Source organism: Pan paniscus, chromosome 3 (assembly GCF_029289425.2).
Source record: "Pan paniscus chromosome 3, NHGRI_mPanPan1-v2.0_pri, whole genome shotgun sequence".
Taxonomy (NCBI): domain Eukaryota; kingdom Metazoa; phylum Chordata; class Mammalia; order Primates; family Hominidae; genus Pan; species Pan paniscus.
The window spans coordinates 161,282,600-161,309,968 of record NC_073252.2 but is presented as its reverse complement, the minus strand read 5'-3'; the positions used below and the strand labels follow the sequence as shown (position 1 = coordinate 161,309,968).

The following is a 27,369-nucleotide window of genomic DNA, read 5'->3' as shown; positions in this document are numbered from 1 at the left end:
CCTCTCAAAAGGGCCGCTCGGTGTTGGCTCCCCGGAGCTCTTGCGCGGCACAGGCTCCTGCCTTCCGCTTTTCCACGTACTAGATTACCTTGGGCAAGTCCTTTCCTGCATTGAGTCTTTTTTTGCCCTGCCCTGCCCTGCCCTGCCCCTCCCCTCTTCTCTTTCCTTTCTTTTCTTCTTTCCCTCTTTCCCTCCTTCCCTCATTCCCTGTTTCTTTCTTTCTTTCTTCCTCCCGGGTTCAAGCGATTCTCCTGCCTCAGCCTCCCGAACAGCTGGAATTACAGGCCTCCGCCACCACGCCCGGCTAATTTTTTTTTTTTTTTTTTTTGTATTTTTAGTAGAGACGGGGTTTCGCCGTGTTGGCCAGGCTGGTCTCGAACTCCTGATCTCAGGTGATCCGTCCGCCTCGGCCTCCCAAAGTGCTGAGATTACAGGCCTGAGCCACCACGCCCGGCCGAGTCTTAGTTTCTTTATCCGGAAAGGCCACTTCCTCATATTCAAGGCCTCTGCCAACCCAGTTTTTGTTTTCTTCTCACAGCATGTGAGAGTCTTTGTTTCACCCACACATGTTAGAATTCCGTAGACAATGTAATCATTCAAAAACTATTTATTGAATGCCTACTGTATGCCTGGTATTGGGGATACTCCAACAATATCCCTCACTCAGCTCATTTTCCAGGGGAGGGAGGCATGTAAAAATATTATTTCAAATAATATAAGTACTCTAATAAAAATTAGCTGGCGGGGGCATGTAGAAAAGCTGTTTTACACATGGTGGTCTCTATAAAGTCCTCTTTTAGAAGTGATAATTGAGCAGAGACCGGAATTGTAAGAGAAAACTAGGCATGGGAAGAAGCTCCAGGCAGGGTGAAGCTGGTGTGCCTTGATATGTGTGTGCAGCTGTTACCAGTTGAGGGTAGTTGGCTAGGTCCTTGGCGTTTTGAACAAATAATTGGACAAAACACACAAATAAAGCAAAGCAGTGAAAGCAGAGATTTATTTTAAATAAAAGTACACTACTACACTGCGTGGGAGCAGGCTGTGGCAAGCTGCTCAAAAGCACAGGTTGCAGAATTTTCTGGGGTTTAAATACCTTCTAGAGGTTTCCCATTGGTCTGCCACAAGTCTGATTGGTTGAGGAAGGGGACCAATCTGAGGCACTTTCATTTTTCAGCTGCCACACAGAAAAAGAAGGGCTTGCAACTGCCAGGCAGCAACTGCCATGCAGAAAAAGGAGGGGCTGAAAGGGGAGTAGTCTTTCAACTGATATCCCGTCAGCACAAATCAGTCCTAAGTTCCCTGCTTCCAGACCCTATTCTCCTGCCGCACAAATAACTTGTATTTAATCAACAGATATATCAATTTTTGGAAATAATTTAAATTGTAAACAAGAGTGTGTCCAGAAGATTCCTGAATCTAGGGGCAGGGTATTTTCACAGGGCTTTTTTGTGTGTGTGAATCTACGCAATGAAGGTCACCTTTGAATATATACTGTGGAGGCAGCACAGTCATGCATCACTTAAGGACGGGGATACTTTCTGAGAAATATTTCAATGGGGGTTTTGTTGTTTGTTTTTTGTCATGTGAATATCATAGAGCACACTCACACAAGCCTGCATGGTATAGCTTACTACCCACCTAAGCTGTATGGTATAGCCTATTGCTCCTAGGCCACAAACCTGTACGGCATGTTACTCTACTGAATACTGTAGGCAATTGTAACACAATGGTAAGTACTTGTGTATCTAAACATAAGAAATGTACAGTAAAAATATAATATAATCTCATGGGATCACCATTGTAATGCAGTCCATGACCAAAACATTGTTACATGCACATGACGGTACTCTGTGAAAGACTCCAATTAATCTAGAATATTTACACCCTAGCTCCATACTTTAGCCACTTCCTGTGAAGCCATCTTTCACCCACCCTACCCCATTCCCTAAGTCTGGCCTTGTGGAGAACACCCTCCTAAGTTCTATGTTACTGCAAATCTTTTAATTATTAAATTTTCCTTCTGGCTATTTTAGCTGTTACTGATTGCTCTATTGATCATAAAATTCCTACCTACTCCTAACCCATTCCTAAACTTCAAATTGCCATCAACTCAATAAACCATGTATCTTGAAACTTTTATTTTTTATTTTTAGTTGGGTTTTAAAAATAAATCTTCATATTTTCCTCATTCAGATTCAACCCCTAAATAACATTGATTATAGACATGTTAAAAATATACTGTATATGTTCAAAATACACTGTAGCGAATACAAACATGAATTATACAGAGCAAGAATAAAGATGATAATGATGGCTAATGTTTTGTCATTATTTAATATATATATGCACCACTGTGATAAGCAAAATGAATCCCCCAACTTTTCCCCTCCCAATTCAACCTCCCCTTTGCCCCATGCAATAACCACTGTAGATGATTTGGAGACATCTTTAGAGATATTTTCCTGTTCTTTAACAAATATACTCAGATGTGTGTGTATGTGTGTGTTGTATGTATGTGTAAGGATTAAGTATTGATTAACATTAGGTATTGATACAATAAGTACAAATGCATAATTCTAGTGTCACAACTAAAAGAATAGAAACAGGGTATCTAACTTTGTACAGGCTACACACAAGTAGAGAAAATAAAATAAATGGAATGATTAAAATATACTCAGGTAATTCCAACTAAGAAAATAAAGGAGAAAACATGAAACGTAAGACAGGAAAATAAAAAAAATATGGCAGTAGATTTAAATCCATAAAACAGTAATTACAAAATAACTGCCCCCAACTAAAGAAAAGTCAGATTGTATTGAAAACATCCAACTGTATCCTGTTTATAAGACACATCTAAGGTACACGAAAATAGAAAAATAAATGGAAAGAGTTATGCTAGGTGAATGCTAACTGAAACAATGCGGGTATACATATATCAATGTTACACGAAATAGACTTTAGGTCAAAAAGTAATATGGTAGATATAAAAGATCACTTCATAATGATAAAGAGTTTCCATTTTAAATTCATGTGCATCTAGTAACATAGCCCCAAAATATATAATGGAAAAGCCGATGCTGTTTCAAGTAGAAAAACCAACAGCCTTGGTGGAAATTTTAGCGTGCCATTTTTCAGTAAATAATAGAACAAACAGATAACCAATCACCAATGACTGAGAAGACTTGACCACAACAAAATTTGACCTAACAAATCTACACAGAATAGTGCTTCCAGTTCTTACAAGAATACATGTGTTCTTAAATATGTATGGTATAGTTAACAACGTTGATCACACATTGGGTCAGAAAGCAAGTCTAAACAAATCTGAAAGGATTTAAATCTATAGAATATGTTCTCTGACCACCTCATAATTAAACTAGAAACCAATAACAAGGAGACAACTAGAGAATTGTCATATATTGAGAAATTTAAAAATTGTACTTTGAAATAAGTCAGGAACTAAAGAAGAAGTCATAATGCGAATTAGAAAATAGTTTGGGCTGAACAATAACAAAAACAATAAATATCCAAACTAGTGGGATGCACCTGAAGTAATAATTAGCTCCATTCGTGTAAATATTAGAGGCTTCAGTATAAATATTAGAAAAGAAGAAAGACTGAAAATTAAGAACTAGCCATCCATATGTCAAGAGGTTAGGGGCAAAAAAAAAAAACAACAAAATAAGGTCAAAAAAGAATGTAGAATAGAATAAAAAGCATAAACTATTGAAACAAGGACAAAAACCTACGTAATTGAGGACCAGGAGAGCCAAAGGTGTTTTTTTTTTTAATTTTTTAAGAATAATAAAATATTTTCCTATGTTAAAATTACAGGCCTAGATTTTTGTAAAATACACCCAGGTGCGGTGGCTCACGTCTGTAATCCCAGCACTTTGGGAGGCCAAGGTAGGCAGATCACTTGAGGTCAGGAGTTCGGAGTGTGAGACCAGCCTGGCCATCATGGTGAAACCCCGTCTCTACTAAAAATACAAAAATCAGCTAGGCATGGTGCTGCATGCTTGTAACCCCAGCTACTTGGGAGGCTGAGGTGGGAGGATTGCTTGAACCTGGGAGGTGGAGGTTGCAATGAGTGGAGATCCTGCCACTGCACTCCAGCCTGGGTAACAGAGTGACTCCATCTCAAAAGAAAGAAAGAAGAGACGGAGAGAAGGGACAGAAAGAAGAAAGAAGAAGAAAGAAAGGAGAAAGAGAAGAAAAGGAAGGAAGGAAGGGAGGGAGGGAGAGAGGGAGGCAAGGAGGGAGAGAGGGCAGGCAACATTGTCTTATTCCTGACTTCAAAGAGCCAACTTTTGTTTAACAATTTTGGAAACCAGTTAGGCATTATCTAAAAGTTAAAATGTGTACATTTTCTAAGGCAGCAGTGTCATTCCTGGGTATATACCATAGACTAACTCCGGCACATTTCTCTCAGGGTACATATACAAGAATAGCAATAGTGTTATTTGTAATAACAGTGTTGTGTGGTAAATTTTAGAGAGCAATGAAATGAACAAAGGACAAGTACACTAAACCAGTTGGATAAATTTTTATAATGTAAAGGAAGCAGTGCACAAAAAAATATACAGTATAATCCCATTTATATGAAATTTAAAATCAGGCAAAATGGATTACATTTTTTACAGATACTTTTATAGGTGGCCAGCAATATTTCTTCACCTCTGTGGTGGTTACCTTGGTGTTTGCTTTATAATTACTCTTTCTTTTTCACGTTTCCATTTTGTGCACTTTTATGTTTATAAGCCATACTTCACAATACAATATGTTAAATTTTTTTAACCACAAATATATTAGCTCATATTCTCTTGGGGAATGTGAGTCCAATATTCCTATTGTGAAGTTGCATCTTAAATTTCATTCCTTTGTGAGTGGTTTAGCTTTGCGGAATTGTTTAATAATATCTGCTGTCTTTGCTCTTCTTCAATTTTACTTTATATTTCTAGGTATTGGTATTTTGTTACATACATCTTTGGCAATCTGTGGCCTCTTTCAATTTGCTTTTGGAATTTATACTATCTGGGCATTGATAATACTATCCTCCCTAACTTTTATTGCCCCCTTTTCATTTTTATGTTTTGTATTTTCCATCTCTTATTTCTGCTGCCCTAGGGAGAGTTTCTATTGATCTTCCGATTTACTATTTTCTGGTTTTTTTGTTTTTGTTTTTTGTTTTTTGTTTTTTTGAGACAGAGTCTCGCTCTGTGGCCCAGGCTGGAGTGCAGCAGTGCGATCTTGGCTCACTACAAGCTCCACCTCCCGGGTTCACGCCATTCTCCTGCCTCAGCCTCCCGAGTAGCTGGGACTACAGGCACCCGCCACCATGCCCGGCTAATTTTTTGTGTTTTTTAGTAGAGATGGGGTTTCACCGTGTTGGCCAGGACAGTCTCGATCTCCTGACCTCATGATCCGCCCACCTCGGCCTCCCAAAGTGCTGGGATTACAGGCGTGAGCCACCACGCCCTGCCCTGATTTACTATTTTCTTATTTGATGTAATCATCTTGCTGTATATCCCACCTACTGTCATCTTCATTTTAACTATCTCATTTTTAAAATAAATATTTACAATTTTTGAAAGTAATTTCTTATTTCTTTGTTCTATCATCAATATCCTTCCTTAACTCTTGCAGATATATATGGTGCTTGCTTATTGGTCCATCTCTTCCAATAAATCTGCTTCATGTGGTATGTGTTATTCAGTTTGCTTTAAGTTTCTTTTATTGTAAGTTCTCCTCAGGTACTGATATAGTTTGGCTCTGTGTCCCCACCCCAATATCGTCTTGAATTGTAGTCCCCACATGTCAAGGGAGGGACTTGGTGGGAGGTGATTGGATCACAGGGGCAGTTCCCCCACCCTGTTCTTGTGATAGTGAGGAAGTTCTCATGAGATCTGGTTGTTTGATAAGTGTCCAGCATTTCCCCTGCTCTCTTTCTTGCCACCATGTAAGAAGTGCCTTGCTTCTCCTTTGCCTTCTGCCAAGTTTCCTTGGCATATATGGCATATAGGGCTCCCTATATGCCTCCTGTATAGCCTGTGGAAGCGTGAGTCAATTAAACCTCTTTTGTTTATAAATTACCCAGTCTCAGGTAGTATCTTTATAGCAGTATGAGAACAGACTAATACACAGAACTGATACCAAGGTAGTGGGGCATTTCTATAAGATACCTGAGAATGTGGAAGCGACTTTGGAACTGGGTAACCAGCAGAGGTTGGAACAGTTTGGAGGGCTCAGAAGAAGACAGAAAGATGAGGGAAAGTTTGGAACTTCCTAGAGGCTTGTTGAATGGTTTTGACCAAAATACTGATAGTAATATGGACAATGAAGCCCAGGCTGAAGTGGTCTCAGAAGGAGATGAGGAACTTATTGGGAACTGAAGCAAATGTCACCCTTGCTATGCTTTAGCAAAGATACTAGTGGCATTTTGCCCCTGCCCTAGAGATCTGTGGAACTTTGAACTTGAGAGAGATGATATAGGGTATCTGATGGAAGAAGTTTCTAAACAGCAAAGCATTCAAGAGGTGACCTGGCTTATTCTGAAAGCATTCAGTTATATGCATTCACAAAGAGATGGTTTGAAATTGGAACTTATGTTTAAAAGTGAAACAGAGTATAAAGGTTTCAAAAATTTGCAGCCTGCCCATGTGGTAGAAAAGAAAAACGCATTTTCTGGGAAGGAATTCAAGCCTACTGCAGAAATTTGCATAAGTAACTAGAAGCTAAATGTTTTAATAGCCAAGACAATGGGGAAAATGTCTCCAGAACATGTCAGAAAATTCATTGCAGTCCCTCCCATCACAGGCCCAGAGGGTGAGGAGGGAAAAATGGCTTTGTGTGCCTGGCCCAGGACTCCTCTGCTCTGTGCAGCTTCAGGACATGCTGCCCTGCATCTCAGCTGCTTCAGTTGTAGCCATGGCTAAAAGGGGCCAAGGTAGAGTTTGGGCCATTGCTTTAGAGGGTGCAAGCCCTTAGCTTTGGCAGCTTCCATGTGGTGTTGGGTCTGTGGATACTCAGAAGACAAGAGTTGAGGTTTGGGAACCTCTGCCTAGATGTCAGAGGATGTGTGGAAATGCCTAGATGTCCAGGCAGAAGTCTGCTGCAGGGGCAGAACCCTCATGGAGAACCTCTGCTAGAGCAATGCAGAAGGGAAATATGGAGTTGGAGCCCCCACACAGATTCCCCACTCGGGCACTGCCTAGTGATGCTGTGAGAAGAGGGTCACCATCCACCAGACACCAGAAAGGTAGATCCACTGACAGCTTGCACTGTTCTTCTGGAAAAGCTGCAGGCACTCAACACCAGTTTGTGAAAGCAGCCACAGAAGCTGTACACTGCCTTGCATCATGTTTTATATTTTGTATTTATGTTTTGTATTTTCCATCTCTATATTCAAAGGAGATTTTGGAGCTTTAAGATTTAATGACTGCCCAGCTGGGTATCGGAATATCAGACTTGCAAGGGGCCTGTAGCCTCTTTATTTTGGCCAATTTCTCCCATTTGGAATGAGAATATTTACCCAATGCCTATACCCCCACTTTATATTGGATGTAACTAACTTGCTTTTGATTTTACACGCTCATAGGCAGAAGGGACTTGCTTAGTCTCAGATGAGACTTTGGACTTGGATTTTTGAGATTATGCTGGAATCAGTTAAGACTTCAGGGAACTGTTTGGAAAGCATAATTGGTTTTGAAATGTGAAAATAACATGAGATTTGGGAGGGGCCAGGAGTGGAATGTTATCATTTGGCTCTGTGTCCCCACCCAAATCTAATCTCAAATTGTAATCCCCACATGTTAAGGGAGGGACCTGGTGGGAGGTGATTGGATCGTGGGGGCAGTTTCCCCTATGTCGCTCTTGTGATAGTGAGGGAGTTCTCATAAGACATGGTTATTTGATAAGTGTCTGTCATTTCCTATGCTTGCTGTCTCTCTCTCCTGCCACCATGTCAGATGTGCCTTGCTTCCCTTCACCTTCTGCCATGATCATAAATTTCCTGAGGCTTCTTCAGCCATGTGGAAGTGTGAGTCAATTAAACTTCTTTTGTTTATAAATTACCCAGTTTCAGGTAGTATCTTTATAGCAGTGTGAAAATGGACTAATATAGGTACCTAGTTTCTTTGAACCTGTAGCATCACATTAATTTACTGATGAAATCAGCTATACTGCTCTGTGTTGTCTATTAGGGAAGTGCTCAAAGACACATTCTCAACTGAATCCTTTTTTGAGAATTTGAGGAAAGCAGAAGGGTTAAGTTTCAGAGGAGGGAGCTCCAAGGACCAATAACCTCTGCTGACAGGAGTTGGAGGCCTGAACATTCCAGGGTACAATTCATCCTAGTCCTATTTCTATCAGCTCCTTATTAACCTGGCCTTGTGCTCCTCTGGTAGTGCTTCACAACACTGGGAGGGCAGCAAAGGTTCCCAGGTGAAGTACAGGAGACAAGAGCTAAAATTATGTATGACCTCTCCAGAGCCTCCCAAGCTTCCAGGGACATCCTCCTCCCCATGTGACTGCTGTGCTCTTCGGCTGCCTCCCTCCCACAGATTTTGGAGACAGCTGTGCTAATTTATCATTTTCCTTATTTCTAGGAGTCCTGGTTATACTTATAAAATTAGACTTTTGTCATATATAAATTAGTAATTTTTCTTTTGACCTGTTTGTGACTCTTCTTTTCTTTTTGGCTTGGGAAAAATCATAAAGTGCCTTTCAAGAAGGAGCTAGTTGTTACAAAAATGAGTTAAAATGGCCCCTGGCCCTGTGTTGTTTACTTCTTCACAGCAGGCTTGGACTTCTTAACTCAAAAGTCTGCTACGGCCAAACTTAAATTTCTACACATCCAGTTGTTTTAAAATATAGCCCCCAAAAGCAGATTGTTACGCATTTACAGCCTGCCTGCTTTGCACATCCTGAGAAACTGCACCCAACATCTGCTAACCATAGGTCCCATAGATTAGATAAACGCTGGGGCCACTGCTTCTCTCAGAGTTCTTTGCCCAGAGACTCCCACCATGCTGCTGAGTGACACCACCTAGACACATAACCCCCTCTAAATACTCCCCCTCAGATCTTCCTCTATGTCCCTTCTGGAAAGTCACCTTTGCACCCTTGCCTTTGGAAGGTATCATGCTGTCACTGAGAAACTGCCCCTGTCCTCACCCCAACCCCCACCTTCACCCCCAGGCAAATCTGTCAATCTCTGCCCAAATAAACTGTGTGCTAGTGCCATCTGGTGGTCGTCCAAATCCCCTTTGTAACATATTTAACTCCTTACACAAGTTAAATATGTTACAAAGAATTATCTGCCGCTGTTTTAAAGAAATGAGTTAGATTGATATGTACCTGTGTGGAAAAATGCTCCAAAATTGTTAGGTAGAAAAAAATGAATTATAAAACAATGTGCAAAATAAATCCCATTTACAATAAAATGTGGAATGAAGACATATATATGCCCATTCATGCATAGAAAATGTGTGGATGGAGTTACAATATGCTGTTTGTAATTTATGAGATTAGGATTGAGGTAGGGCGCTCAGGAAAGGACCTTTCATTGTATTCTTCTACAGTGTTTGAATTTTTCAAAACAGTGTATTTTTTAGCTTTTTTCCAATTAAAATGAGGAGGACTGAGGAAAGCTGAATTTAATGAGTACGGTGGCAATAATGCACCAATAAAGTGGTGCATTAGAGATATGCTGCTGCAAACCAAAATATACGGGTTGATAATTGAGATTAGGCTGCAAGTGTTATTTCTCTTTTAAGAACAATGTTAATGAAAGGAAGCTTTGAAGTCGAAAGAAGGAAATTTTGGTTATTCTTGTTAAGATCATTTTATTAAATTTTGTTTTAGGATGGCTTGTCTTAACCACATCTACGTAGTAGCAGAATCAATAAAAACTGAGTTTGATGATGTTTTTGTTCTCTCATTGTCATATTTATAAGGCATTATAAGTCACATATCTTTATGAATATATGAATAAGTGATAGATTTTCCTAAAATGTATTGAGTTTTTTAGAGCAATGAATACTTTAGGTGAATCTTCATTGTTGTAGGTTGAATTGTGCCTCCCTCACCTCTCCCACTAAATTAATATGTTGAAGTCCTAACCCCCAGTACCTCAGAATGTGACCTTATTTGGGTCACAAAGAGCCTTACAGGGTCACTGTAGATATAATTACTTGAGGTCCTACTGCAGAAGTGTAGGCCACTAATCCAATATGACTGGTGTCCTTATGAAAAGAAATTTGGACTCAGACATGTACACAGGGAGAACTCCATGTAAATGTTGTGGTTATGCTGCTACAAGCCAAGTGTTATGGATTGAATTGTGTCCCCCCAAAAGATATGTTGAAGTCCTAACCACTAGTATCTTAGAATGTGACCCTATCTGGCGGTCTTTACAGAGGTAGTTTTAGGGTCTTTACAGAAAGGTAAAAATGAGGGTATTAGGGTGTACCCTAATCCAATATGGCAGATGTTCTTATGAAAAGGGGAAATTTAGACACAGAGATATGCATAGAAGGAAGATGACGTGAAGACATAGGGAGAAGGCAGCCATCCAAAGTCAGGGAGAGAGATCAGGAACAGATCCGTCTCTCAGCCCTCAGAAAGAACCAACCCTGTTGATATACTAAATTTTGACTTCTAGCCTCCAGATCTGAGAGACAGTAAGTTTCTGTTGTTTAAGTCATCCAACTTGTGACACTTTGTTGTAGCAGACCTAGCAAACCAATACATTCATCAGAGCACATCCACTGCCTTCCTCACTCCTTCTTCTCAATCTTATCAAGTAATTCCACTTGCTTGCATTAAATCTGATGATCAGTACTATCATTTAAAAAATGTTATGGAACTTACAAGACAAAGAACTCCCTACTTTAGTCCTTTATTATCTGACTTCTGTGTTTCTGCAATAAAATTATCTTCCTTCCTGTTTCTTTCTCAACTTGACCTATCTTTCCTAACACTACCAAAACAATTTTAAAAAACACTACTCTGATCAGGACACTCAAATGATGAAAAAATTTCCATTGTACTTCACCCTCAGCCCCAAAGCAAGAGAACATAGCAAAACAACTTACTTGTCTGTGTTTCAAGGCCTTTTCAAAATTGATCTTCCTGCTTTCTCTACTGTTCTCAGGATGAATCTTTCCTTCCTTTCAGATTAGAAATTCTCTCTTTTTATTCTCATAACTTTGCATTGACTTCCTCTCATATTTACTCTAACAAAAATTGTACTCATTCTACAACTGTACTCATCTTCAGTGGAAGTATTACCTTTTCAATGACATCTTCCTGGTCACTATCTGAGAGTAAGCACTTGTTTCTATGCCCTGGTATAACATTTGGCACCTATTGGCACACTACTGTAATCATGTGTTGTGCCTACCTTGTCTTCCCTATTAGATTCAAGTCCAGTGTCTGGAGAGCAAGAACCATCTTCAACTCCTCCATAGAGCATTACATAAGGTTATTATCTATCAAGTATGCAATAAAAAAATGAATAAATTTTCACTATTCAGTCAAAAAAAATCTGCTTTGGTTCTAAAGCATGTAAAAGCATTGCTTTGAAGATAAACTGTTTTAACTTGTAAATGCTATAAACAATGTTACAAGGTTGTTTGTCTACAAAGCACAACCAAAAGTTAAATGTTAAAATAATAAGTGGTGGAGATTATAACTTGTCCACCAGTATTGGTTCTTCCTTTTGTCTTTGTATTATAATCTCCTAAGTTTCAGCAGATCAGTGGGCAAATTGCTTCATTTCACAAACTCCCTTAATGTTGGGTGTGGCTAGGCAAGTAAGTTCTCACCAACAGAGAATGAGAAGTGAAATTTACAATTTCTGGGTTGCTTCCTGAAAAAGAAATAGATTGTCCCCCTGTATTCTCTTTTTGTTCTGTTCTGTGGTGGCCCAAGTGGTTTCTGGCTTCAATTTTGCAGATGAGGCCAACACCTGAGTCAATGACTAGGCAGCCATGAAAAGAATCTGGGACCCTGTAAAACCCACTTGAGCAGAGCTGCCTGACTTCCAAGCATATTCTGAGCATTTGTGTGAAGGAAAAATAAACTTAAATCTTGCTTGAGCCACTTCCTTTTTTTTTTTTTGGTTATTTTGTTACTACAGCTACATACCCTGAAAACTATACTACAGTAGAGTAATAAAAATTGAACATTTATTCTGAACAAAGATGCTGGAATAACCTTCCTTAAGCACCATTCTCAATAGTAATTTTGATTTATTTGATTGAATTTCAATAAAGCTTAATAGCCAGTGGTCATAATGATGACCATTAGTCATCAAAGAAAAGGTTAATGCTCCACATCCCCTTTGTAAGAAGAAAGGCAGTTATTTCATATGTTTTAGAGAATTTAATTTAAAATCATTCAAATGCCAAAGGTTTTTGGGTTTATCAGAGCAGTACTAAATCTCTCTGGAAAATTTAACCATAACAATGAAATTTTTTTGATAGTTCTTAAAAATTAAAATTTCATTAGACCATGCTTTGAGGGACATCTTTTTAAAATGACACCATAAGGGTTAGTAACAATTGGTGTAATTAGAAATTCCAAAGTCTTCTGGGTTCAAGAAGTAATATAAATGTGGGAATCAGAGGGGTGCTAGACATAAGGAGTAGTGTGAGTTGGGATACCATTTTCTGGAGAATATATGCCCAGTATAAAGTATTAACATTCAAAACATTTTAAATGCTGTTCTGAGGCTATGATGAAGTAACTGGAATGAGATTTACCCTCCAGCCATAAACAACTACAAAGCTAGACAAAGTTTATAAGGTAATAGTTTTCATATATTGGAAAACAGGCAGCACAGGATCGTGGTCTATGAAAGAGAGAAAACATTATCTTTCTGGCTTTCTTCCTAGAGGCCCTTTCCAGACAGTGCTACAGGGAAGGGCATCTGACACACAGCGTGGCAAATAAGGCAACAGAGATTGGAGCTCAGGAATCCTATGTTGGCTAGCATTTTGAAGGCAGAATGATTATAAGGAGAAACTGCCCAAAGAGCTCCAGAAATCTTTAGAGTACCTTTGCATAAAGCATACATCTTACATGGCCAGGAAAATGACAACTTGGGAAAGGTGATAACCAAACAGTTCCCAGAACTCACAGAAGCTAAGCCACACTTGAGTCCTAGCCAGCCAGAGTTGAGGGGCCTGATTGAACACACCGGGGCATTCGGTGGAAACCCTGGAGAGATTATGCTTTTGTAGGGGAGCTAAACTAACACTAGAGTAAAGCATACCCTACATTTGCCTTAACAGACTTAAAATACTCAAAAGGAATGAGTGGCTTCTCAGAACAAAGTCCAACACTCTTTAAAAATATACAATAAAATAAAATCCAACCTCCCAAAATAATGTCAAGCATTTAATTAAAAAACTAGATATTCCATAAAACTGGACAGTGTAACACATTATCAGAAGAAAAATTAGTTAATGGAAACAGAGAGACAGAATAATAGGCTTAGTAGACAAGGACTTTTAAAAAAATCTTTTTAAAATATGCTAGAAGGGCCAGGCATAGTGGCTCATGCCTGTAATACCAACAACTTTGGGAGGCTGAGGCAGGCAGATCACCTGAGATCAGGAGTTCAAGACCAGTCTGGCCAACATGGCAAAACCCCGTCTCTATTAAAAATACAAAAAATTAGTCAGGTGTAGTGACACACACCTGTAGTCCCAGCAACTGGGCAGGCTGAGGCAGGAGAATCGCTTGAACCTGGGAGGCAAAGGTTGCAGTGAGCAAAGATTGCTCCATTACACTCCAGCCTGGGTGATAAGAGTGAAACTCTGTCTCAAAAAAAGAAATATATATATATATATATATATATATATATTCTAGAAGAATTAAAAGGAGATTAATATTATGAGGACAGTAAGATATAAAGAAGAACCAAATGGAACTTCTAATGATAAAAAGTATAATATTTGAAATAAAAAATTCAATGGATGGGATTCAGAGCAGATTAGACACTGCAGAAGAAAAATTCAGTGAACTTTAAGACACTGCAATAGAAACTATCCAAACTGAAGTTCAGAAGGGGAAAGAATAAAAAACAAAAAGGAACAGAACCTCAGAGACAGAAAGCAAATCAGTGGAGCCTAGGGTGAAGAATAACTGAATGCCAAAGCATACAGGAATGTTTGAGGACGATAGAAATATTGAAGTTATATTTTGATTGTTGTGATAGCTAAATAGAAATAAACATTTGCCAAAATTCATTAATTTGTTGGTTAAATGGATTAATGTTATTACTGTTATTGTTTGTTGTTTGTAACTCAATACATTTGCTAAAATATTCTAGCCAAAATAAAATCTCAACAAAGGGCTGAATTTGACCTGAGGATGGGAAGGAGTTAGGTGGGACATGGCGCAAGTACTAATCCACTATTTAATGCATACAATAGTAGTATCTAATAAAAATGGTTTATAGAATGAATTAAATTCCTCTCATATATTTAAAGCTGATCATACTGATTTGCAATCAGTAATATAAGTCTAATACCTTGGATTTTAAAAAATTACTATTGCTATCATTTGTTATTATATTTTAGTTTTCAAAAGTAAGAGATTTTGTTGTAATCTACTTCAAGGTTATTATCTGGATGGAAGGAAAAGCATTTTCTCCACTAAATGTAGCTAGTCTATATGAGAATAAATCCAGCTATATCATTTTCATATTTCCATCATACCCAACCACCTAGGGCAGACAGCAAATGAATATGATAAGGTATCTGAGTGTTTTCTATACATAAAGCCCATGTACCAAGTTTAAAAATCCTAGTTTTTGAAGAGATAGTCAATGTAATAACAACAACAGCAACATAGCAATAGTAATTATACAAAAAAGACCAAAGTTGTAGGTGTGTGGGTGGGACCAGGCACTGAGAATAAAAATACTGAGTAAACTACATTTTCTAGAGCCCCTTCTCTTCTACTGTGAGCCGTCTTGATTGTTTTTCTTTTTTTTTTTTCCCTGATTACTAGACTTACAGGAGCTTGTTTAGGGGATCTATTTTTGTATCTCCCAGAAATGTTTTCAGTTGAAGATAACAGAAACTCATTCATAAAGTGGGAATATTTAATTTTTTTCTTAAGGAGTCTAGAAGAAGCTGGTCTCAAGGCTTGTGGACCCACGAAGTTATGAAGAACTCATACTTTCTATCTTTCCAGTCTACCGTACTAAGCACGTTAACTTTTATCTGTAGGTTTTTTTTTTTAATCATGGAGTCTCACTCCATCGCCCGGGCTGGAGTGCAGTGGCGCCACCTCAGCTCTCTGCAACCTCCACCTCCCAAGTTTAAGCAATTCTCTTGCCTCAGCCTCCCAAGTGGCTGGGATTACTGATGTGCAGCACGTTGCCCAGCTAATTTTTGTATTTTTAGTAGAGACAGGCTTTCACCATGTTGGCCAGGCTGGTCTCAAATTCCTGCCCTCAGGCAATCCGCCCACCTCAGCCTCCCAAAGCGCTGGGCGTTAGCCACTGTGCCCGGCCTGCACTATTTATTTTAATTTCTTTTAGGTTTACAGGAAAGGTGGCTAATAATTGATCTACAGGCCCGAGCCACAGCGCCTGGCCTTATCCTTAGGCTTTTGGCTGCTATAGCTCCAACACATCCTCTGGTGGTGGTGGTAGAGGGGTTGAAAAGAATGGCTGGGCGTGGTGTCTCATGCCTGTAATCCCAGCGCTTTGGGAGGCGGAGGTGGGCGGATCACCTGAGGTCAGGAGTTCAAGACCAGCCTAGTCAACATGGTGAAACACTGTCTCTACTAAATGACAGAGCAACAAGAGCAAAACTCCATCCCAAAAAAAAAAAAAAAGGAGATCACAGTTCTTCTTGTACTCTCTCCTGTTTACCAGGAAGAAAATCTTTAATAGAAATTATTACCAGCTGGGAGGCCAAGGCAGGAGGATCACTTGAGGCCAGGAGTTCAAAACCAGCCTGAGAAACATAGCAATACCCCATCTCTAAAAGAAAGAAACGACGAGAATTATTACACCCAAAGCAGACTTCTACTTAACATCTTATTGACCAGAACTGGGTCAATAAGTGCTGACTGCCATTACTAGCCAAAGGGAATGGCATTGTGATGCTGGTCCTACATTAATTATGATTTTCTCCTGGGACTAGGAGGTGGGCCAAGTTTCTTAAATTTGTTGCCACCTCTCTCTTCTGCCCCTTCTCTCCCCACCCCAAAATAAGGACTTGTAACTGTGGAAAATGTGGGATAGCATCCTACAGATGCATCATAATAGCATCTGTTAAAATTTTCAAAGCAATAATCCAGGAAGATAAAGTACATTTTTCTTTCCAGGAAACTTATTGCCTTACACAAGAATCTTATTCTCATTTGCTCCATACTTTAGCTTCCAAAGCCAACCAAATTTAAACAGTGGAAGCAAAAGATGAATTCAGCATTTATGTATTTTATATAATTCCATTTTAACAAAACTTAACAGTTTAAATAAGATTTAAGTAAAATTTCAGCATTCCCAACTCCTAAATATTACTCACCCTCACATGGCAAAATGTATATTTTCACAAATCAGTGTAGACCTACTCAGTAATCGGTAATTGTGTGTTCTGTTTTCTCTGCTGCAGCCCAGTAGAAATTACACTTATCAATTGCTACTATTTAAGTTTTTCCTTCATAGCTACTTGTATTGGTAATCCTGTTAGATTTTGTTTTCATGTGAAGTACACACTATAATGAATACTTTTAGATACTATGAGAAAAAAATTAAGTGAAAAATGTAAGCAAAGATAAAACAAAAATTATTGCTGCTTTTAAATAGACTTTAAATTGGGGTCAAAAGTGGCAGCCTGAAGGTATATTTTATTTTTCCAACAAAATGTTTATACATTTTTCAATTTTGAATGCCTTTAAGTGGTCTTGTATTCTCCAGTTTAACACGGGCCACTCTAACCCTCTTATAGCTGACATCCAAGCACTCGTGGTAACTCCTTATCCCAGTAGGCACTTGAATTTGCCAATCTCTGCTTTGTCTGGATAAACCAAGATTAATAATAAATGAATAATGTTTTCCTATTTGCAGAACACTTTCGACTGGCTTCCAAAGTGATCTCTAAAATGAATAATGAACTTTTCTCCAAGACAACTACATTTTTGGCGTGCTGGTTTAAAAGTTTTTGGCTGACATTTTGTCAGCCAAATAGGGTTTGGCTCCCCTATTTTGTCTTCTAAATAGGGGAGAAGGTGGTATCACGTCTTTGTTTGATTTATTTGATGAAGTTGTGTTCCCAGCCATATTGGGTAATTTTGCATTATGAAATTGTGTATACTTTAAACAAGTTGAGTATTCTTTAGTTGAAATTATTTGCTTGAGACCAGAAGTGTTTTGGATTTCAATTAAAAAAAAAATTTGGAATATCTGCATTATACTTAACAACGGAACATTCCAAATCAGAAAAATCCCAAATCCAAAATGTCCTTTGAGCAGTTCCCCTGAGTAACATGTCAGTGCTCAAAATGTTTCAGATTTTGGAGCATTGGAAACATCAGATTTTCAAATTTGGGATGCTCTACCTGTATTTATATATTTTCAATTGTATATTTTAAAATATATTTCAAATTTAAAAGACTAAAATGCTTAAAGAAAATAATTAACAGCTTATATATGTTATTTATATAATATATTAATATAAAATTAATTTTATATAAAATTAATATATATTACATATATTGATATGAGTTTTTATATATAATATATATACTTTTATATATATTGTATATCTTTCCAGATATTTTACTATATATATACTTTTATATATATTTTATATATATATATCTTTCCAGAGTTCCTTTTACAAAATCTCAGAATGCTTTATAAGTGTTTTACACATAATTTATAAAATATTATTTTCTATATAGTATAAAAAATTCACACGGTCTCACAGAATGATAGAGGGAAATTCACACTCACTATCTAGGGTATTAAATCTCCAAGACTACATTCTTCTCTTAATAAAATTGACCTTTGCTAATGTTAAAATTTTTTTATTTAATACTTTAGGAAATAGCTGTGCAGTGTTTTAAATGAGTGAAAGAATGTGGGAACTTGGAAAGAAATGTTAAGAAGTCCCACGTTTTTTATTCATGGGAACATTGCCTCATAAATCATTTTTATACTATCATGTTTACTAATTGTGTGGATTTATTAGAGTTCTTTTTGGCCAAAATAATTGTGAACTACCTGTGTTTATATTAACTACTTTCCTGTCAGCCTGTAGTAGTTTGCTATTATTTTACTGTGATTATTATTTTTTCTCTAATTCCCATCTTCTGTACTACCAGTTCTAGCCTAGTCTGCTTGTATTTCCTCCTCCTTTATTTGTTTAAAAAGATAAACAAGCTTTAATTTGCAAAGGGCATGGAGAGTTATGAATACATGATGACCTCTTAAGAACTTCTCCAATGCCAACATTCCTGCAACAAGTCTTAAAATCGTTAGTGTCATATTATTACTATTTATTCTAATATGTGTCCTTAAAAGTTAAAATGATAGAACTAGTTGAAATAGCAAATAACATTTGCAATATTTTTCTGAGATGTAATGCAAGAGATAATAAGTATAAAGAGTAACAACACCCCCTGAGTTAGTTGTTTACAACCCTGACTGAACATTGAAATTGCCTGGGGAAGATTTTAAAATTACTGACGCCTAGATCTATTGCCTAGAAATTCTGATATAATTGGTCTGGAGTGCAGCATGGACATGAGATGTTTTTAAAACTTCCCAGATAATTCTAAACTACAACTAATGTTGAGAACCACTGGTCTCAGACTATCTCCAGATTATGTTATTAACCTTGACTACCCATTATAATAAATGGGTGTATTTTAGAAACATAGCTTCCCAGACTCCAGGTCCAGAAATTCAAATTCTATTTTTCTGGGATGGAACCAGGCATTGTGTTTCTTATGTGCCCTGATTTTAACGTGAAGTTAAGGTAAGAATTATTGCTCAAGACACCAAGAGGTTTAACATCGCAATATGGGAAGGTATGATATATTATCGTTGTGTTTTTTTTAATTGTTGTTTTATTGATGACAAACCATAACCTTGGCCTGCTAGAAGAGTTCAATGGCACAAATTTAGTTTTTTTTGTTTTAGACGGAGTCTTGCTCTGTCTCCCAGGCTGGAGTGCAGTGGCACAATCTGGGCTCACTGCAAGCTCCACCTCCCAGGTTCACGCCATTCTCCTGCCTCAGCCTCCCGAGTAGCTGGGACTACAGGTGCCCATCACCACACCCAGCTAATTTTTTTGTATTTTTAGTAGACACGGGGTTTCACCGTGTTAGCCAGGATGGTCTCGATCTCCTGACCTTGTGATCCGCCTGCCTCGGCCTCCCAAAGTGCTGGGATTAAAGGTGTGAGCCACAGCACCCGGCCCACAAATTTAGTTTTTTAAAGTAAGTAACTTTGTCTTAAAAATGATTTGTAGTAATAGTCATTAAAAGATAAACTGAGGCACATTAAAATATTAAAGCATTTATTTGACCATTCAGTGATTCATGAATCTGGTAGCTCCTGATAAAGGAGCCAAGGCGAAGGCTTTTACAGGGTGAATTTGGAAGCAAAGGAGAGATATTTGATTGGTTAAAGTGGAGTACTAGACTTATTTGGGTCATCCCAGTGGAAAGTCCCCAGTTAGAAGTTAGCTGGCAGTTTCTGATTGATTAAGCTTAAATTTCCTTTTTATCATTTACACTGATTTGGGTTTCCTTTCCTTAGGTAGGAACTCATGGAGCTGAAGCTACCTCAGCCTACTGGCCTTCTAATTATTTCAACACAGAAATAGTACTTTACGGCACACTGGAGTTGCAATTCTATTCTGCAATTGGGTGGTTTCAGATTTGTTCTTCCTGTAAATTTTGGTCAAATTAGTCATTGCATTTCTTTCTATAAGTCTGAGATTCAGATATTTGGTTGCTCTGAGAAAGTCTCTGTTGAGATAGCATTGCCATACTGGTCAGATTGAAAGTGACTTTGTATCCTTTCTATTAATGTTCCGATATGAAAGAGTGATGACTCGGATATAGTGTTAATGCATTAAAAAAGCACAGCCTCACAAATCGCTTCCTATAATACACAGAAAAATGTCTAGTCTTGAATTTATAACACAGGGAAAGGTAAAAAATTTAATTATGCTTCCTAATGTTGAACATGCACGTGACAAAGTAAATACTAAAAATCCATTCAGCTGGGCGTGGACAGGGAGAGGGAACGGTGCACATCAGAGGGTGCAGGCTACTCCAACGTTTCCGTTTCCTCAGTCTCGCGGGAAGCTCCGCTGTGGGCGCCCCGGCTGGTGGCTGAGCTCAGGCCTTCAGGCAGAGGGGAGGCGAGGGCGGGGCGGTCACGTGAGAGCACTGCCGCGGTGGGTTGTGGGGGTGCTGCGGCGCCGTTTGCTTTGCCAAACCGACAAAAGAGAGATCATGGCCAACGACGCCAAGCCCGACGTGAAGACCGTGCAGGTGCTGCGGGACACAGCCAACCGCCTGCGGATCCATTCCATCAGGGCCACGTGTGCCTCTGGTTCTGGCCAGCTCACGTCGTGCTGCAGTGCAGCGGAGGTCGTGTCTGTCCTCTTCTTCCACACGATGAAGTATAAACAGACAGACCCAGAACACCCGGACAACGACCGGTTCATCCTCTCCAGGGGACATGCTGCTCCTATCCTCTATGCTGCTTGGGTGGAGGTGGGTGACATCAGTGAATCTGACTTGCTGAACCTGAGGAAACTTCACAGCGACTTGGAGAGACACCCTACCCCCCGATTGCCGTTTGTTGACGTGGCAACAGGGTCCCTAGGTCAAGGATTAGGTGCTGCATGTGGAATGGCTTATACTGGCAAGTACCTTGACAAGGCCAGCTACCGGGTGTTCTGCCTTATGGGAGATGGCGAATCCTCAGAAGGCTCTGTGTGGGAGGCTTTTGCTTTTGCCTCCCACTACAACTTGGACAATCTCGTGGCGGTCTTCGACGTGAACCGCTTGGGACAAAGTGGCCCTGCACCCCTTGAGCATGGCGCAGACATCTACCAGAATTGCTGTGAAGCCTTTGGATGGAATACTTACTTAGTGGATGGCCATGATGTGGAGGCCTTGTGCCAAGCATTTTGGCAAGCAAGTCAAGTGAAGAACAAGCCTACTGCTATAGTTGCCAAGACCTTCAAAGGTCGGGGTATTCCAAATATTGAGGATGCAGAAAATTGGCATGGAAAGCCAGTGCCAAAAGAAAGAGCAGATGCAATTGTCAAATTAATTGAGAGTCAGATACAGACCAATGAGAATCTCATACCAAAATCGCCTGTGGAAGACTCACCTCAAATAAGCATCACAGATATAAAAATGACCTCCCCACCTGCTTACAAAGTTGGTGACAAGATAGCTACTCAGAAAACATATGGTTTGGCTCTGGCTAAACTGGGCCGTGCAAATGAAAGAGTTATTGTTCTGAGTGGTGACACGATGAACTCCACCTTTTCTGAGATATTCAGGAAAGAACACCCTGAGCGTTTCATAGAGTGTATTATTGCTGAACAAAACATGGTAAGTGTGGCACTAGGCTGTGCTACACGTGGTCGAACCATTGCTTTTGCTGGTGCTTTTGCTGCCTTTTTTACTAGAGCATTTGATCAGCTCCGAATGGGAGCCATTTCTCAAGCCAATATCAACCTTATTGGTTCCCACTGTGGGGTATCCACTGGAGAAGATGGAGTCTCCCAGATGGCCCTGGAGGATCTAGCCATGTTCCGAAGCATTCCCAATTGTACTGTTTTCTATCCAAGTGATGCCATCTCGACAGAGCATGCTATTTATCTAGCCGCCAATACCAAGGGAATGTGCTTCATTCGAACCAGCCAACCAGAAACTGCAGTTATTTATACTCCACAAGAAAATTTTGAGATTGGCCAGGCCAAGGTGGTCCGCCATAGTGTCAATGATAAAGTCACAGTAATTGGAGCTGGAGTTACTCTCCATGAAGCCTTAGCAGCTGCTGACCATCTTTCTCAACAAGGTATTTCTGTCCGTGTCATCGACCCATTTACCATTAAACCCCTGGATGCCGCCACCATCATCTCCAGTGCAAAAGCCACAGGCGGCCGAGTTATCACAGTGGAGGATCACTACAGGGAAGGTGGCATTGGAGAAGCTGTTTGTGCAGCTGTCTCCAGGGAGCCTGATATCCTTGTTCATCAACTGGCAGTGTCAGGAGTGCCTCAACGTGGGAAAACTAGTGAATTGCTGGATATGTTTGGAATCAGTACCAGATACATTATAGCAGCCGTAACACTTACTTTAATGAAGTAAACTAGGCTTATTTCTAAAAAGTCAAGTCTATTGGCTTTGGCCCAAAAGCACTGGTATCTTTGTATTAAATTCATGTTTATTGTCACAAAACCATTATTTATACCTATACAGTTGTACTGTTTCTTTTAAAGCAAAGCCATTTAACATCTTTCTTCATTCCTAATTTGGAAATTAAAGTTTACCTTTCTGTTAATCTATGTATAAATGTTACTCTGAGTTATTAATGTGGATTTTAAAATTGTAAGCAATAGAATAGGAAATAAAACAACTACCTAATACAAATATTTCTGATAAGACTACAAATATCTGACTGAGTTGGGGATTAAGGTAGAGGTAACTGTATCTTAAATGAGTATGGTTTCCTTGTAAGTTAAAAAAAATTGAAATTTAATTGTAGACTTCAATAGTCCAAGTTTTGAAGGATGTTTGAGCTTTTGTATAATGCCATCTATACCTGCAGTTTTACAGATAACGTTTGACTGCAGTTGCCTTGGAAATTCCTCCAAAGTTTGCCTTCATCTCTCCTGTACAGTTTGGAGGTGATGGTGCAGCAGTGGAACATCTCTTGATGCACCACACTAATTGTGTTCTGTGAAGAGATGAAAGTATAACTGGTTCTAGTTTGCACACTACACACATAGTTTTGTGAAGCTTCAGAAATGTTTTTTCTTTTCCTTGTGGCCAAACCAGTTTGTTAATCTGATTATATTCATCTACTAATGATACTAAAGTTAATGTAATAAAGCATTTAAAAATCAGATACTTCAGTCTGTGCTGTGTATGTGGGATTTGATTTCTTCCTGATGAAATCCTAAATAAGGAGAACTTGTGTCTAAATCAGAAACAGAGAGCCATGACCCCCAAAAGCAAACCTGGAAAAAGGTTGAAGCTGGAGATACTAGAGAAGATTGTATGGACTAAAAAGCCATCCCTTAAGCAGACTCCTGACTTTTGGCTGTCAGTGTGTAAATATATGCTTGGAGTACAAGAAAGTACCAGTCAGGCAAATCACAGATGGACCCAAGGTTCCAAACTAAATTAAATTACTCTGTGTCTATGTCAGGTAATTATTTCCTTACTTTTATTACCCTCATTAAGTTCTTTGGCGGCATAACCAATTTGTCTCAGCAATCATTGTCTTAGGAGGCATAATAGAGCCAAAAAATATTAATACTAACCTGGGAATTAGAGAAACCAGGCTCTCCTCATCTGCTACTACCCGTTTTCTCTAAGCTAATTTCCTCTTTTGTAAAATGATTACGAAAATTGCTCTGTTTTTTCATAAGATTTAAAAATTACTTTGTAGAAATAAAAAGTTGACATAAAATCATTGTAGAAGTTTAGAAAATGCAAATAAGTAAAATATGTTTACCCCCCATTTCACACACACAAAAATCCATTTAATTGTATTCACAGCATGTTTTCTGTACATGCTGTGAAAGTGGGCATGTAAAATGGTCTGTTTCCAACCAAACATGCCTAAGCACACCTTTAATAATGACAGTAGATCAGATTCTTTATGTCTAATGGAATCTCAGACACCACCAGAAATTATATTTTTTGTAGCTGGGGGGGAAGCCCTTAGGAATCTCTCTTGTAAAGACTCTGTTCCACAAGTTATCGACCAGAGGCTATGAGCTCCAGAGAGAAGAAATAGCAGGTGAGTCTTATGTCCACAATTCTTCAAGTACGAATCATATCCAGTTTTGCTATATTGAATGTTCTCTAGCTTTGAATCAGTGCTGAGATCTTTAAAGTGTCCATGGGAATCTTAGGAGAGAATCAACCTGACATATGCTAACCCTTGACTGCTAAAGCTTATGAAGATGTACTTTTGATGAACAACATGATCACTGGTTTAACTCTGACCTTCTATTCATTGTTTTTGCTGTGAAGGTCTATTAGATTATCAACAACCTGGTGATATTCCAGGGACAGCTGTTGACACCAGCAGCTGCCTTGCTTATGTTTGCAGTTCTAAAGGCTGCAGTCATCTGAGAGTGACACTGATCATTTACATGGTGAATGGCTCTCTGGTCATTTCCTGATTTCTGTGACCCTCAGAGATAGCAAAAGAAGGAATCAGTACACTGAACTTTCATTTTATGTTACCTTATTTAAATATATCAATGGCTCTTAAGCTACATGGAACTTCAATGGAGAGCCCTACTTGGGAAAAAATATAATTTTTTAAAAAGGAAGACTCAATATTTCTGATTTTAAAATTATGTAAGAGTAATGTGAACTACTCACTGAGTTTTAGTTATCTCAGTTTGCTGAACTTCACAGGAATCACTAAATTCTCCAGAGTCCAATCAGAGAGGGGTTGGTTTGGGAAGTTGAGAAGTATTGAACTGTTTTGGTGACCTTTACTATCATGATATGGAAGAAAGGTCCTAGCACATTTTTGTGGTAGAATGGAAGAGTGTACTGTTCTTAGAAAGAAAATATCTTCTCCATCCTCCCATAAGATAGGGAAGGAGGCACTGAACCAATTCCCTTTACTGACATTGGTAGGGGAGAGTTTCTATAAGAGAATTGCTCACAAGGTTTGGAGTTAACACCAAGAAGAGGAGACAGGTATTTCATTGCAAGGTTGAATGTTGATTTAGACATGGTTTGGTTTCCTGACCATAGATAGAACTCCTGGGTTAGAGCAGAACAGGTTGGCAAACACTGACAGTAGGCAAAATCTGCCACCACCTGTTTTTATATAACTGTAAGATAAGAATGGTTTTTACATTTTAAATGGTTGAAACAATTAGAAGAGGAGTACTATTTCATGACATATGAAATTCAAATTTCAGTGTCCTTGAATAAAGTTTTATTGGAACATAGTCATGCTCATTCAACTGGGTATCATCTGTGGCTGCTTTGGAGTTACAGTGGCAGAGTTGAGTAGTAATAACAGTCACCATATAGTCTGCATAGCCTAAAATATTTACAACCTGACTTTTTTTTATTATTATTATACTTTGAGTTTTAGGGTACATGTGCACAATGTGCAGGTTACATATGTATACATGTGCCATGCTGGTGCGCTGCACCCACTAACTCGTCATCTAGCATTAGGTATATCTCCCAATGCTATCCCTCCCCCCTCCCCCCACCCCACAACAGTCCCCAGAGTGTGATGTTCCCCTTCCTGTGTCCATGTGTTCTCATTGTTCAATTCCCACCTATGAGTGAGAATATGCTACAACCTGACTTTTTAGAGTAAACGTTTGCAAACCCTGGGAGACAGCATTGGGGAGAGATGAGGGTGACAGTATAGACATGTGGAGGGGATAAGGGCTCACCCTTTGAGGCCCAGGCCTCCAGGCCACCTCTATATTTGACTACGGAGTGTTAATAAGATTGGAGGTGGCAGGCTTGTCAGAGATCACTACACTAAGAGTAGAGAGGTACATGCCTCAGAAATTCTGTGTGATGCCTGCAATTGGGAACAATAGAAAAGGGTCCCCCAGAAAAGGACCACCAACTGTTAGAGTATCTACTTGCTATTAAACCCTTCAGTTGGGATCAGTTGGCTCTAAACCTTGCTGAGTTTTTACATAGATTCGCAGGGTTGTTTAACAGAGAGTGGGCAGTAATCTATTTGGAGAAACTATTGGGAAGAGAGATGGAGAAAAGTTGTGAGAGAACTCTCTTCAACTCTCACTGTTATAACAATGGGGGAGAGAGGGAAAACTGAGATTGTAGCTTTAAAGGGTGTATAGTTAAATTTTAATACAATAAAGCTGTTTTAATTACTGAAAATGACTGAAAGTGTTATGAACTTACAGACAACATTAAATGTAATTTATATATAATGGGTGGGATACAGGAGGTTTCAACAGAATACAGATGATAGAGGTTAATGTAAAAATAAAACTATTTTGTGATTATATATACCAGAGTTGAGTAACTGCAATCAAACTGGTCATCCTAAGAAGAAACATAATTCTTTGTACAATATTTTTAGCTATTATAAATTTAATATTTGTAATATTGAAATATTTTTGTAATAAGTTCATGAAAATATGATTTATGATAAGATTAAAACAAAACTTTATTTTTGTTTCCTGCTATCCCTTTAAAAGGAATTTAATGTGGATAAACTTACTGTGGTTCTGGATGGAAAGTTGGAGAGATCCAGTGACTATTCCCATTTGCTCTTAGGTAATAGAAAGTACTATAGCTACTTTATAACACAAAAATCCAATCTGGATTCAGTGATTACAATGTGTCCAGCTTAACATATTACGCAATGCTTGTCTTGACTAATATTAAGACTTTTGCTTTACTTTACCTGAATAAAGAGCTATGGCTAGCAGCTGCTGAACCTCAGGAAAGGATGTGTTGTTGCCTTCAGTTTCCTATTCCCTTCCCTTCTCCAAGCCTCTACAACTTGCTAGCTGTAGTTGTAGATCAGAAAAGGGTTGGAAGGGGCAAAGGAGAGAGGAGAAATCACTCTCATTTGGCTGGAAGACTATATGTTCCTTGAGTTTTGAATGTGGTTAAAGCTGGTGCATCATTGTACTTATATCTGTATTTTGCATATGCAAGTATTTCTGAAATTTAGAGAACCTCATCACTATGTCGTACATTAGAATGAATGCAAACTGTTAGAACCAAATCTGACAGATATACAAACATTCATTTGCAAGAAGGCAGAAAAGCAGCCATGCAATGCGTTGTAAGCTCAGGGAAGTTGCCACTCTCTAATATGAGGCACTTCAACCAACACCCGGGATAAATGTTTGCTCCAAGAGGGGCATGAGTAGATTTTGTAAAATTCAAAATTATGCAGCAGCCACTATGGCATGGGCACCTACCACTAAGAATGGATGCTGACCTAATCGGAATCTCCCTGCCTGAAAGGATGTTTTCCTTCCCTGAAGACACATGACCACACAGAGCTCTAGACTTGGAGTACGGATCCTCTAAAATAAGACTGTTTTATTTTAGATATCCAGATTCTTATATCTCATGGCTTCAAATGGTGAGTGA

The 27,369-nt window shown here is 38.8% G+C and overlaps 1 protein-coding gene across 1 annotated transcript; it reads left to right on the top strand.

Annotated features, from left to right (window-relative positions):
• The first annotated feature begins 20,305 nt into the window (after positions 1-20,305).
• On the top strand, positions 20,306-23,694 carry TKTL2 (transketolase like 2). Its single transcript, XM_003822528.5, has one exon. The coding sequence runs from the start codon at positions 20,500-20,502 to the stop codon at positions 22,375-22,377; it is 1,878 nt and encodes a 625-aa protein (XP_003822576.3). The 5' UTR covers positions 20,306-20,499; the 3' UTR covers positions 22,378-23,694.
• Positions 23,695-27,369: the final 3,675 nt, after the last annotated feature.